This window comes from Oxyura jamaicensis, chromosome 4, assembly GCF_011077185.1.
Source record: "Oxyura jamaicensis isolate SHBP4307 breed ruddy duck chromosome 4, BPBGC_Ojam_1.0, whole genome shotgun sequence".
Lineage (NCBI taxonomy): Eukaryota > Metazoa > Chordata > Aves > Anseriformes > Anatidae > Oxyura > Oxyura jamaicensis.
This window is the reverse complement of record NC_048896.1, coordinates 78,977,623-78,989,890: the sequence shown is the minus strand read 5'-3', so window position 1 is coordinate 78,989,890 and position 12,268 is coordinate 78,977,623. Positions and strand designations below refer to the sequence as shown.

At 35.0% G+C, this 12,268-nt stretch overlaps 1 protein-coding gene and 1 long non-coding RNA gene across 8 annotated transcripts in view; one reads left to right on the top strand and one right to left on the bottom strand.

Moving 5' to 3' along the window:
• Positions 1 to 12,268, bottom strand: part of KCNIP4 (potassium voltage-gated channel interacting protein 4) — a 429,982-nt gene that overhangs the window by 11,991 nt on the left and 405,723 nt on the right. For all 7 annotated transcript variants that reach the window (XM_035323818.1, XM_035323824.1, XM_035323819.1 and 4 more), the window contains 2 exons: positions 8,737 to 8,806; positions 3,020 to 3,090 (listed from right to left, as the gene is read on the bottom strand). In XM_035323818.1, coding sequence (XP_035179709.1) covers positions 3,020 to 3,090; positions 8,737 to 8,806 — 141 coding nt within the window. The remainder of the gene's footprint in view (positions 1 to 3,019; positions 3,091 to 8,736; positions 8,807 to 12,268) is intronic.
• LOC118165632 lies at positions 3,086 to 12,029 on the top strand. Its single transcript, XR_004750147.1, has 2 exons — positions 3,086 to 3,586; positions 10,032 to 12,029. It is a non-coding gene; the product is annotated as an uncharacterized LOC118165632 (long non-coding RNA).

Genomic DNA, 12,268 nt, shown 5'->3' with positions numbered 1-12,268 from the left:
AGCTTGTTTTTGATTAAAAATGACCAAAATCCTTGAATATCTCTGTTGCATTTGGTACAACTTTTGTACTTTAAGGCACTGAAAATTTGGATTACTGAGTGACATTCCTTTCATCAAGATTACATTTAGAGTACCATTAATCTGCATCTACAGCAGACTAAGGGCATTGATTTGAATATTTTCTTGTGGATGCATTGTGCTTTACCTTTGAATACATTATCTGAAGCTAAATAGCTGTAATTTTCTTTTTTTTTTTTTTTTTCTCTTTATCATTTCAAAATTTCAAAGTGTTGACACACCATTTAAACACCTTATTATCCCCAAACTTGTTACTGACATAAGCCTAGAAGTACTAGACCCATCAAATAATCTAGTTTGGATACCACTTTACCATTAAAATCATTAGAAGAGAGGCTTCTAAATACTGGTGTCTTTTCACCTTTGGATACAAAAGGCCTAAAACAAGATGACCTGAAATCTTGAAAACAGTTACTCAGTTACCTACAGATTCTTGTTTTTTATAAGCAAAATGCAAATGGCATTTGTGTTTCTATAGAGCTTTGTGTTTTTGTAGAGCATAGTGATATGGTTTAGTGGAGGACTTGTTTATGCTAGGTCAGAGGTAGGACTAGGTAGGTGATCTTGGAGGTCTCTTCCAACCTAGATGATTCTGTAATTCTGTTCTAATTCTATGTAAAATGCTTCGGCTGACTAAAGAGTATACAGACTTAGGGATGTGCAAAATTTCACATATGTAGCAATCTCACTAAGCACTCTCAACTAATGAAGGTATGGGTTTAACAAGTACAACGTTGTGCTAAAGTCTAACACTTCATTGTTGATGGCTGAAAATTTGAGGAGAAAAAAAAGAACAAATTCTGTCCTCCTTTTTTTGCAATTCCAGCTACCACAGCTTCATTAGAAAAAGGAGATTGCAACAGACAAAATAAAAACGAAAATCTTACCCCTACAAGTTATATATCTAGTTCTGCCAGTTCATTTCAAAATTTCCTGTCCTTTTCACACAGAAGAGAGCCAAAGAGCATTTTTCTTCTTAGATCATTATATTACATTGTATTTACTCCTTCACTGCGATGAATGGTTATTTATAAGTCACAACCTGTTTTTCCCACCTTTTGTGCTGTTGTTTTTTGTTTCTTTGTTTGTTTTGTTTTGTTTCCTAATAAGCATTAGAAAGCTAGAGTGTGGATAGAGTGAATATTGGTTTATACAAGATATGGCAGTTGCATCTGAGATAAAATATGATCAGGAAAAAAATTAGTGCTTCCACAATTCACAGCTACTTTCACATGATTAGAAAAAAATCTAAACATTTTTAACATTAGCAGGATGCTTTTAGAATAGTTACTGTATAATTTATAACTATGAAGCTGCTACATGGTACAAGGACACAAAAGTAGAGAGTCTTTTGACAGCACTAGAGTTGTGCTGGAATTGTGCAAATGAAATCAAAGTTTGCGTCACTCTGAGTCGATAGGGGAGTTGTGCAAATTGGAGTTTTGCAAATGAAATCAAAGGTTGGGTCACTCTGAGTTGATAGTGGACAAAAGTAAGTTGGAATATGTCTGTTCTCTCAATGATAAAAAATGCTTTATTTTCACATTTTCATTTGTTCCAAAGCCTCTTTCAAACATAGACCTGCACTTTGAGATATTCACATCCCTCAAAAAAGGCTTTACATCTATTGAATTTCATAAGTCTTTCTTTTTGAGGTACAAATATGAACAAATTGTTCAGGAAAGGTACAAAAGCTTCTTTTGTTCTCATTATTCCTAATGATAACAGCAGAAATACTTCTCAAATATTGATGCTAAAAATGTTCTCTAGCATTGTCTCTGCTGCTGCTGCTATGACCAGAAGGATTCCTTGTAGAATTAGCCTACATACAGAAGATGTGAATAAAAGCTCCATTTTTGCTTCCACTGGGCCCATTGATTTCAGCTGTCTGGAGAAAGGCAGATGTTGTTCATGTTTTTTAAATAAATGCAAGTAATCTCCCACAAAATGCTCTGGTTATATTCCCAGGTGAGGTTTAGGTTTATGATCACAGTGCATCTGCTTGGCAATACTTCTCCTTCCATATTACATCAATAATAAAAGAATGAAAATACTTTTAAAAGATTTTCCCTTATATCTCTCAAGATTATTCAGTCAAGTAAATCATAAAAACATGTATAGGACATTTAAACAAATTTACAGTGGATATATTTAATCCTAAACCAATCTCAAGTTGTAAGGATACCATCTGTCAATTGAAAAACAAAACAAAGCAAAATATGACAAAGTAAATATTGTTTTGGAAAAGAACTGGGATATTTCTTAATTCTATACATTAAAGTAATGTCTCCTTTGCCCTTTACCCTGTTTTCATCTAATTATTGCAGGGAGTTGCCTTTTTTGTCATGATTTTTATATTGAAGATGTCAGCCTTTGCAGGTAATGACATCAGCCTCAGCAGAGAAAGGCAGAGGTTTGAAGATTGGGCATGTAAATGGAGGAAGAATGAATTTTAAACTCTTGTGCTTTTAAATATATTTGCTATAAAGGTGTGGGGTTTTTAGTTTTTGTTGTTGTTGTTGTTGTTTGTTTGTTTGTTTTTGGTTTGGTTTGTTTTTTGGTAGAACCTTCTGAAAAACAATAGAGTGTATGAGCAACCCTATTTTGGCTGAGCTGTAATGTTATTTGGATCAGAGTCCTCATCTTGAAGGCAGGTAGGAGGATAAATATACTGTTACATAACTTGTGAATAAGTTGGGTTACCTTTTAAGTTAGCAGAATTATAAAAAAGTTAATATAGCAGCACAGTATGAGTTAAAATTCTGGGATACACAATTGTAAAATAATAATGACTTTTGTTAACACGTTGGAAAATCTTAAAACTTTAGCCACATAAACTAATTTTATGTGATCTATATATGAAAACTGACCAAATTTCACTTCATTACAAAGAATGTCATAACACTGAAAAAAACATAAAGGAAGTAACAGCATCACTTACCTCAAAACTTACAGATCCATTGTGATCAGTATCAAATGCATTAAACAGAAAATGTGCATAAGTTGTGGAATCTACAATTTAAAACAGTAAGAATATTTCATAGTAAGCATGTTTTATTTCATAGTAAGCACATCTTATTTAATTTAATTTCATTCAATGAAATATTTTTATAGGAAGATATATTTTGATAACAACTAAGACTAAATTTTCAGTCAGCTTAAACTTTTTTTGACAGGGCAGGAGGGATAAATTACAAGCGCAAGTATATGGGTAACTAAACTGGAAAGAAACTGTGAAAATCTGGACTAGAGTATTTTTATTAATTTTCATTACCTCTGCTGCATGCAAACTACTAATCCCTGATGTCTTAACAAATGGGGAAGAAGTCATGTTAATGTACTCTGAAGCAGTCTGCGTCAATGGGAACGCTACTTTACCAGTTAAATGATTGTGATAATGGATCTCTCTTGTATTACAGAAGAAAAATGAGTTCATTTATCACTTTAAATGAGGAAAGTGGGCATTACCATCTGTGCATCTGGCATATCACTTTTACTCTGGAGACAGGTATGTTGCCCCAGCTGAAGATGAGCTGGTCAGAAAACCACTGCTGCTTTTGGGGCTCAAGGCACCACAAAACAAACTGGCATAGGGACAGGCAGCAGTGCCAAGACTTACACTTTATCACTTCAGCAGTATATATCACCAGCCTGGCTGCTGTATAGCTGTTGACAGTCATAAGTGAGATAAAATCCTGTCCAGAGAAGCAGATTCTTAAAACTGTGTCGCTGCTTGATTCCAATGAGCATCTTATGAGACCTAGGTTCTTAAAAAACCTTGAAAAAAAGTGGCTGTAAGTAACTGAAGTGGTCAAAAAGTCTCTAAAAATGACTTTAGGAAAGTGATGCCTTCACTAACTTTTCAAGCCTATTCAGCAGTGTATCAACTCAGTTTTCTTTTGATATTCATTTTTTTGCTCTTTCAATTTTATATATTTACATTAATTTTAGGTTAATTAACATTAACCTCACAAGCTTTTAGTAAAATGAGAAGTGTCATGGCCCCGTTTTATAGGTGAAAAACTGGGGTAAAGAACAATTTGTCCACAGTCATGACTGCAAAGCCTTGGAGGCACACACAGCCCGAGTGCTGCCCTAGATATTAAGGTGATCCTTCCCAAGGCTGTAGAACCATCTCAGGCCACAGTAGTTACAAGGGAGGTTGTTTCTGCTCCACTGTACTTTTAGCCATTATATGCAAAAAATGCTTTTATAATAGCAAACCATCATGTCCTGAACAGTAGTTATTTGTAGAAATTTTTTCCTGTTCCTCCTCCTTCCTTAGAAGAAAATTGCCCTTATTGTGGGAAAACCTTATCAGTGCTGAGATGCCTATTTCTGATTTCTTGGCGCTAAACCTTTTTTTACATTTTGTATCAAACCTGAAAAACTGCATTCTTCACAGCTCAAACTTTTTTTTTTTTTTTTTTTTTTTTTTTTAATTAAAAGGAGTGATGATTTTGGGTCACCTGAAATACCACTTTGACCCCAAGAAAGCAAATATACTAAACCTCAAAACTTTGCACTTCACAGGTTCATACCTGATGTTGGTAAATGAAGTCTCTGGTCTTATTTCAATATGTTTATTTCATGTGATGTAAAGTAATTGTGACAAGAAAAAACTCTGCAGCCATCAAGCCCTGTGTCTGTTAACACATTTTCAGAGAATTTCCCCCCAATACTGAGACATTCATTCACCCAATCACGTAGCCAGAGATTAGTGTAATTGCTTAAGTATAATCTAGTAGACAAATCCCATTTAACTTTAAAAGGGAAATTTTATTTTAACTGAAAAATGTAAACTTGCTGACTTCAGTTTATATTTTCTATCCTCTACTGAGACATCTATTGTACAACAACAGTATGCAAGCCAGCTTCTAAGAAAAAGCACATGATAGAGGCATAATGACTGTAAATTGAATTTTAAATACCTTCCCATTCTTTTGGTACTTACTTCTTTAATAAAATAAAATAAATAAAATAAAATTGAAACATCCCTAATCATTTTTTGTAGATATACATTAAATATCACAACATTAACACAAAGTATTTTACTCTTTTTTGTTCATACGTGATACAATTTAATACTCTTTTTGTATGATAGTATATGGATAGTAATAATAATAATCTCTTTTTGCAGAATTTTTATGTCTAGTAACCTCTTCTGAAAAAGTCTAAAAAATTCAGAGGTCTCTTTCAGGGTGGTTTGTGCAGCCAATTCCGGTCTGAAATTTTGCATTCAAAACCACTGCAGAGTGAGGTAGACTGATGTTTACATGACAGCTACTTCTTAATGTGATGCCCCTGCCATCCTCTAAATCTTGAATATTAACCACGTTAGACAAAAGCTTTATTTTAAGATATGTCTTCTTTTCAGGGATCTAATATCATAACTAGTTGGTTAAATTGATGTTTTGACAGGTTGAAGCAGAAACAGGTATTAAATCAGAATTCCTTTGAAATACATTGTTAAAACATTTTAAATATCAGACAAAAAAAAAAAAAAGGGTAGCAATAATTGCTCCTTATGTGGATTCTTACCTGTGACCTGCATGGCTGATGAAGAAATCCCAAGTTGTATATCAGGCAACTTGTTGCATGAGTGCAGGGGAGCTACTGGGACCTATTCATTCACTGGTGTAACTGTGGTTTTCCCATTGGTAAATGACTTTCTGATGATAGCTTGGTCACCCTAAAGCTTAAAATGTTACTCAACATTATTCTCTTTGCTCAAATGATATGAAGTTATAACGATACACTGTGTTGTATCTGGTTTTGTATTATATGGACATTTGGGGCACAGATCTACATGTATGACATTCTAACTTGAGGACATGTTAATACGTTGTCATTGTTGTATTTTGAAACTTTTCTTTTTAATATTCACACATACCTAAAAGCAATATATTAACTGCAACTGAAATTCAAAGGTCTTGGTTGTACGCAGCATGTTGGCAATACATGCACAGATGCAGCTATTCAGACTAGCTGCCTAACTAAATAGTCAAATACAGAGATCTCACCCTGTACTTAACATGCAAATACAGACAATTAATGGTGCTTAGCTAATCTGAGGAACCAAGAATAAACTTTGGTCCCCAGACCTTTCAAAAAAATGGCAATTCACATGCCCACAGAAACTATGATTACGGATGTGTGCTGTTACTCCTGTGAGGAGAATCAGCTCTTTTGCTGTTTCCTCTGAACATTTTTCCTGACATTTTGAGGAAAACTACAAAACGCTTTCACATTTGTTTATGTTGTCTTTATGCACTGTTTGGCAGTAGGCCTTTGTGTGGAGGCTGTGGGGCTCATGGATGGAGTTAGCTTCTGTTGGTCACTTCTCAGTGGGCCTTACTGAGATCCCTGAAAGGGCTTTACTGAAGAAGCTAAAATGATGTCAGTAGTACACAACAACATCTCCTGCTGGTGAATTAATTATCTGGTTTGATACTTTCCTAGCATGCTTAAAGTATAACACATGGGGCTTCTTTTTAAGAAGCTTCTCAAAAAAGAATTCTCACTTCGTTAAAGCCCAAGTTGCTGTAAAGGTGTCAGGAAATACTACAGTATTACCACCTCTGAAGTAAACAGGAGTTTTGACTTTCATTTCAGGGGGAAGAAGGTCACTGCATGGGCTCCAAACTGAAAGAGATCTAAGGGTTTATAGTAGTCTATGGGATTTTCTAAAGAACTCTTTTTTTTACTGTATTTTACCAAAGTCAAATGAAGAGAGAAGAAAAAGCAAAATTTTCCAAAAATTTTAGCTCGCATGTCAGCCCTGAAGACAACATAGCAGCTGCTGCTAACAAGCCACAGGTTTTGTACAGAGCTTGCTACAGAGTGGAGGCTTGTCAGGCTCACACTGCATGGACTCTTTGTGACTTGCCTGCAGCTTTTTCTCCAGTCTAGCTGTGACAGCCATTTCTCTTCTTGGCCAGGTTTCTAAGGCTGTTTGGTTTTACTTTGGAGGTGCAACTCTAGTTTTATGTAGATAGCAGTAACAAGCAGTTATCCTAGGCAGTGGATGCAGGTGTGGGTGGGGTGAGTGGGGATGGGGCACAGGTTGGCACTGTCCCCACAGCTGGATGAGGAAATGCAGACACGGAACTGGGCAAAGTGGTTTTAGGAGTAGCAAAGAGAAGAAAGAAATAGTATCTAACACATGTATAAGGTGCCATATATAATATATTTGGGTGTAATGTACAGCTGCAAAACAACTGAGAAAGAGAAAGCACAAAAATGTGGTATCAAATACATAGAAATGACCACAAGCAAATCCTAGAGCAAGGAACAAGAAAACACTGACACGAACATTGCATTCCTGCTGGAGATGGACTCCAGATGCTGATAAGCCTCTTTCCTTAAATAATGCCATTGCCCTAAAGGCCCAGAATAGCAGTGGACAGGTGAGTACAGGACCAGGAAGAGGGATAGAAACTAAGAAATGTGTATAGAACAATTTTAATTGCATTGTTATTTCTATTCTGTAACAATTAGGTCTGGATTAGTAGACTAGGCTTTTGAGGTTTCAGTTATTCTAACAATAAATTTTAACTCTACTTGCATAAAAAGCATACTTTCTCTTTGCCTGTAAATGGTTTTCAATACATATAACAATAGGAAATACATATTTCTTTATTATTATCATTTTAAAAGTAGTAAAGGTGTAGTAAATCACATGCAGAGTAGTTATTTTCACCAGGCAGGGTAGCTAAAAATTATAATATCTGAAACTCTGATTGTTAGCCTGGTTTAAAAGAAATAATAGTGGGCAGGCAAACTCATCTAGCCTTTTTTTCTTCCCTATTGATTGTGCCTAGTTGCTGAGGATTTTGGTGATGGTAATCAACACTGAATACTGCTCTTTGTAGGTTTTTATTTAAAATAAAACTATTGGGAAAGGGGAGAGTTTTTGTTCCTACCAATTAAGTTTTTTGTTTGTTTGGGAATTTTTGCTGTCTTTTACACACAAGTGAAAAGAAAGAGCTATCAACGGTAACAGGGAAAAATGTAAATCTCAAGAGCTGTGGGAGAAGATGAAGAGCCAGGGATGAAGAGCTGTAGAGAATATGCAGGGGGAGGACTGAATGCTAAAAGTAAGCAGAAGAAAAGAGGAAAACTATTCAAACTAAAATAAAATCTGACAAAATATATGTGTGTGTGTGTTACCTTTATTGAACTAAAAGACAAGAAAAAGAAGTCATTGAAGGCCCTGGAAATTACTTCACTGAAATTAAGAGTAGCAATAAAGAGCTTGTTTATGTAGAGAAAGCCCATAGAAATCAAGGGAGTTCTCCCATTGCTATTAGATTTTAATTTGACACACACCTCTAGTGCCTCCTACAGTTTTCATTCCTACTGTGAAAGGTTTTGTAGAATAACAGATAATGGGGAAGACTGCATAGAAAGTTTGAAAGGAAATAACCTACTCAGAAACTTTGTTCTCAAAGATACACAAATACAGGTGGGTAACTTCACAACAGGATACTGACCTCTTGTAGATATCATTGCATTTCATTCAGAAACGTGTACTTTTAAATGTGTCCAGCCATCAACAATCTTGTTAATTTGAACAGGATCTTTTGTCAGGTTCAGGCGTGAACAAATATAACTCTCTGTACGTTGTAATACCAATTACATTTGCCAACTACTCACCTCCCTGTGGAAAGAACTGAGAGTAAATCTCTTTGAACGTTTCTTCATTGACAACGCCACTGGGACATTCCTGTAAAAAGTTAAACACAAGAAATAAATAGTGTTGAATCTAGTTCAGGCAAATCCTGTGTGCAGGAGACCATAGAGAACATGTACATTATCGTGAGATTTTAACATGCAGCCTGATTTTGCACTTTAAACCAAATATTAGACCATTAAATGTGCATCACTTCAAAGTGTCTTATTAAAGAGAAGGGACCAAAAAAAAAAAAAAAAAAAAAAAAGGACAATAGTTACTTCTGTGCCAATTCTTCTCAATTTCAGTACTGAGAACTGAGTAATCGGTGTGAGCAGCAACCGCTGTGCTGCAGTGCATGGTGCTGTCAGTGGTTTCTGCAGGCCATGGAGATGACTCCTGCAGCTGCAAACAGCACTTGTGTAGCACAGAAACCAAGCAGGAATGCAAAGACCTGTCACAGAAGGTCTTACTCAAGCCTTGCAGATACTTCTCCCTTTTTACATCGTGTTCATAAACTGAAGTATGTAAGCAAGAATAAGCAGAATGTGTGCGATTTCAGAGAAATTGAAACATAAGAGAAAATATGTTTGGAAAGTATGTAAAGAGGTAGGAAAAACAGAAGGAATTCAGTTTTGGTTACTAAGTCATGCAGTAAAAATCAAAGGCAAGACTGCTGAGTCTAGTCCTAAGTTTGCAGGGTTGAGCAGATGACTTTAGGCCATGCAATTAATTTCTTTTTGCCTTAATTCCTTCCTTAATACAGCGGGTGAAAAAAAAGCCTGGCAAGCTCTGTAAGACAAAAGTATTTCTATAAACAAACAATTTTATTTTATTTTTTTTTTTAAAAAAGGAAAGTAAGAAACATGAAATAATGAAGGTTCATAGTTCAGTTTCTTTGTCCATTGCTATGCTATTCGGACTGATGGCTCCAATTTATGTTCTCCTAGTCTGGAGCACTGGGGAAAGGACATAGCTTCATGTGAAGATAAAGAACAGTGTAACATCATTTACCAGTATAATAACAGCTTTCCCTGTGACAGCAAATGATATTTCTATTAGATCAAGTAAGGAACATTGAGATATTCGTAGCTTTGAGCGCTTATGTGAAGAAACAAATAGCATAATCTTGCTAATTGAGAGATGATACACCGCCTGAAAAATGTATGTCAGATCTAGGATTATTTTGATTTATGTCACTTACTCTCAGCCAAAATCAGATCTTCACCATAACTAAGAATGTGCAAACACATGGTAAGAAACAATTCTTTTTGATCAGAACAGGCCAACAGAGAGCAGTCATGGAGACAGAAGTACAAAACTCTTTATTCCTGGTCATAGAGGCTGTCACTGATGGAGGCAGAATCAGAGCACAGGTAAGACTAGATATATGCTGTCTGCTGGGCCACACTGCCTTTCAAACCTAAGCCTTTGGGGGACAGTAAAATGAATCTAGCATACCTACCCTTTGTCAGGTAAGAAGCAATCCATTAATGGAGGTGTCATTCCCTGTCTATTAGGTATTTGGGTGTGACAGTTTTCTAAAGTGCCCCTGCTTTCCCAGCTTCCAAAAAAAAAACCCTATATTCAGGTGCTCTAGAATCTCTATAGTCCCTCTCAAGGATTAACATGCTGCTTGTCTTCTGATGTGAAGCCTTTTAGAGTTGTATAAATGAAACCAAGACCGGTATATTTACTTGGAAATATCAGTGAAGCATTCAGATACTCATTGATACAACAATATATTTATTCAGTGTAGAAAATGTAACAAAGGCATTTCACAAGTTCCTCTTCTAAGCATACATTGATATTTATTTTACATCATTACCAGACCTGCTCAAGCAAGAGTAACACAACCTTCTCTCAGACAAATGGGAATGTGAAAGGACAATGCAATATTTTAAAATTTATGAAAAAAAAGTCATAGCTTCTTTCTGTTCTGCATGTATTTTCTTTTCAGACAAAAAGCTAGGAACATTTTGAATGAACTGAAAAAGCAAAACCCTGAACATTTGAATTTGTACAACTCAGATTCTGCAGTATATATAAAAATATTTTCTGAGAGACTTAATGAATGACAAAACACGTTTTTATGTTTATCTCACTCCAAGGATTATTAACACATAAAGCTATTTTTCTACCTTTTCCTTGGATGACAAAGGAAATACTCATATTCAAAATACACTCATCTTGCAAACAGTACTCTTCTCTTTATTACAGTAAGTCGTACAGCCACAGGAAATACCAACACTGCCAATGGTGCCAGTCCTTAGTCTAAAGCCGCAAAGAGACTCCCATTTCCTGATTGCATTTAAATGTTGCTGTGCTTGAGGAGAATTAGAGGTATTGTGGAAAAATTTGTCTGACTTATTCTTGGCTAGTTTAAAATAAGTTAGCAGACTTTTTATAGAAGTAAATGATAAAGTACAGACTTTATTTAAAGTAAATAAAGTAAAGACTTTATTTAAAGGCAGTACTTCTTTCTGTCACTTAACTGCAGTTTCACCACATTGTTTGAAAGGAACACTGCTTGAAAAGGCAATATACTTTCACAGAATTGTATATGAGTAGAGGCAGTAAAGTAGATAAATACAACCTCTTGAATTTATCTAGGCTGACCCTCTGTATTTACCTCCTGCCTTTACCACAGCATCGGCAGTAACAGCTTAACTTTTCAGTCTCTGGAGATTTGTTCTTATGTTATCTTAAGGGCATTCATTAAAAATATGCAATGTTGACCAATTACTCTTACCAGAAATACCTAGTTTAAACCTTCCTTTCTTTATCTTGAGTCTTTCCTTTGAGATTCTACAACACCATGAACAGATCTCTTCTCAAATAATTTTAATCTAAATATATATATATAGCTAACATCATTTACATCCAAGAATCTTATTTTCTTGACTCATAAATCTGGCTTTATCACATTTATCAGGACAGAGTATTTCTCTAGTTCTCTGTATTTCTCTTGTTCTGTGAAAGATATTTAATATTGTAATTGTTAAATATGCACCATGGTTTTATGTGAAGTTATTGCTGATTTCTTCCATCATACCAACTGTAATTAAGAAATGTTTCTAAGCTTTTATTAAACTCTTATAAAAGAAAGGAAAATAATTCAAAAATAGTTTGAAGGAAAAATGTGAGACATTTAAACCATTTCCTATACTCTTATTTTCCTCGAGATGTATATAATTTATTCTGTTACAGAAAAATAACTGTTTGACAGTCTTTTAAACTTGCATTAAAGATTCATTATATATTCCTTCTGGAGAAAAAAAAAAAAAAAAAAGAGCATAAGTTCATCTTGAACTGTTTTTTCCTGAGTCCAGTCCTCTCTCCTTTAAAGAGAAAATAAACTGAAGAAGAGACAGAGAATAATAAATATGATTCTGCCTTTTGAGGCAGTAAAATTGCTTGCAATTTTACTGCTGGGAAATTACACCTCCAGTACATGGTCTTATGAAGTACTCCAAAACCTGTAAATTATTTACAGGCTTCATGCTGTCTAAGCTG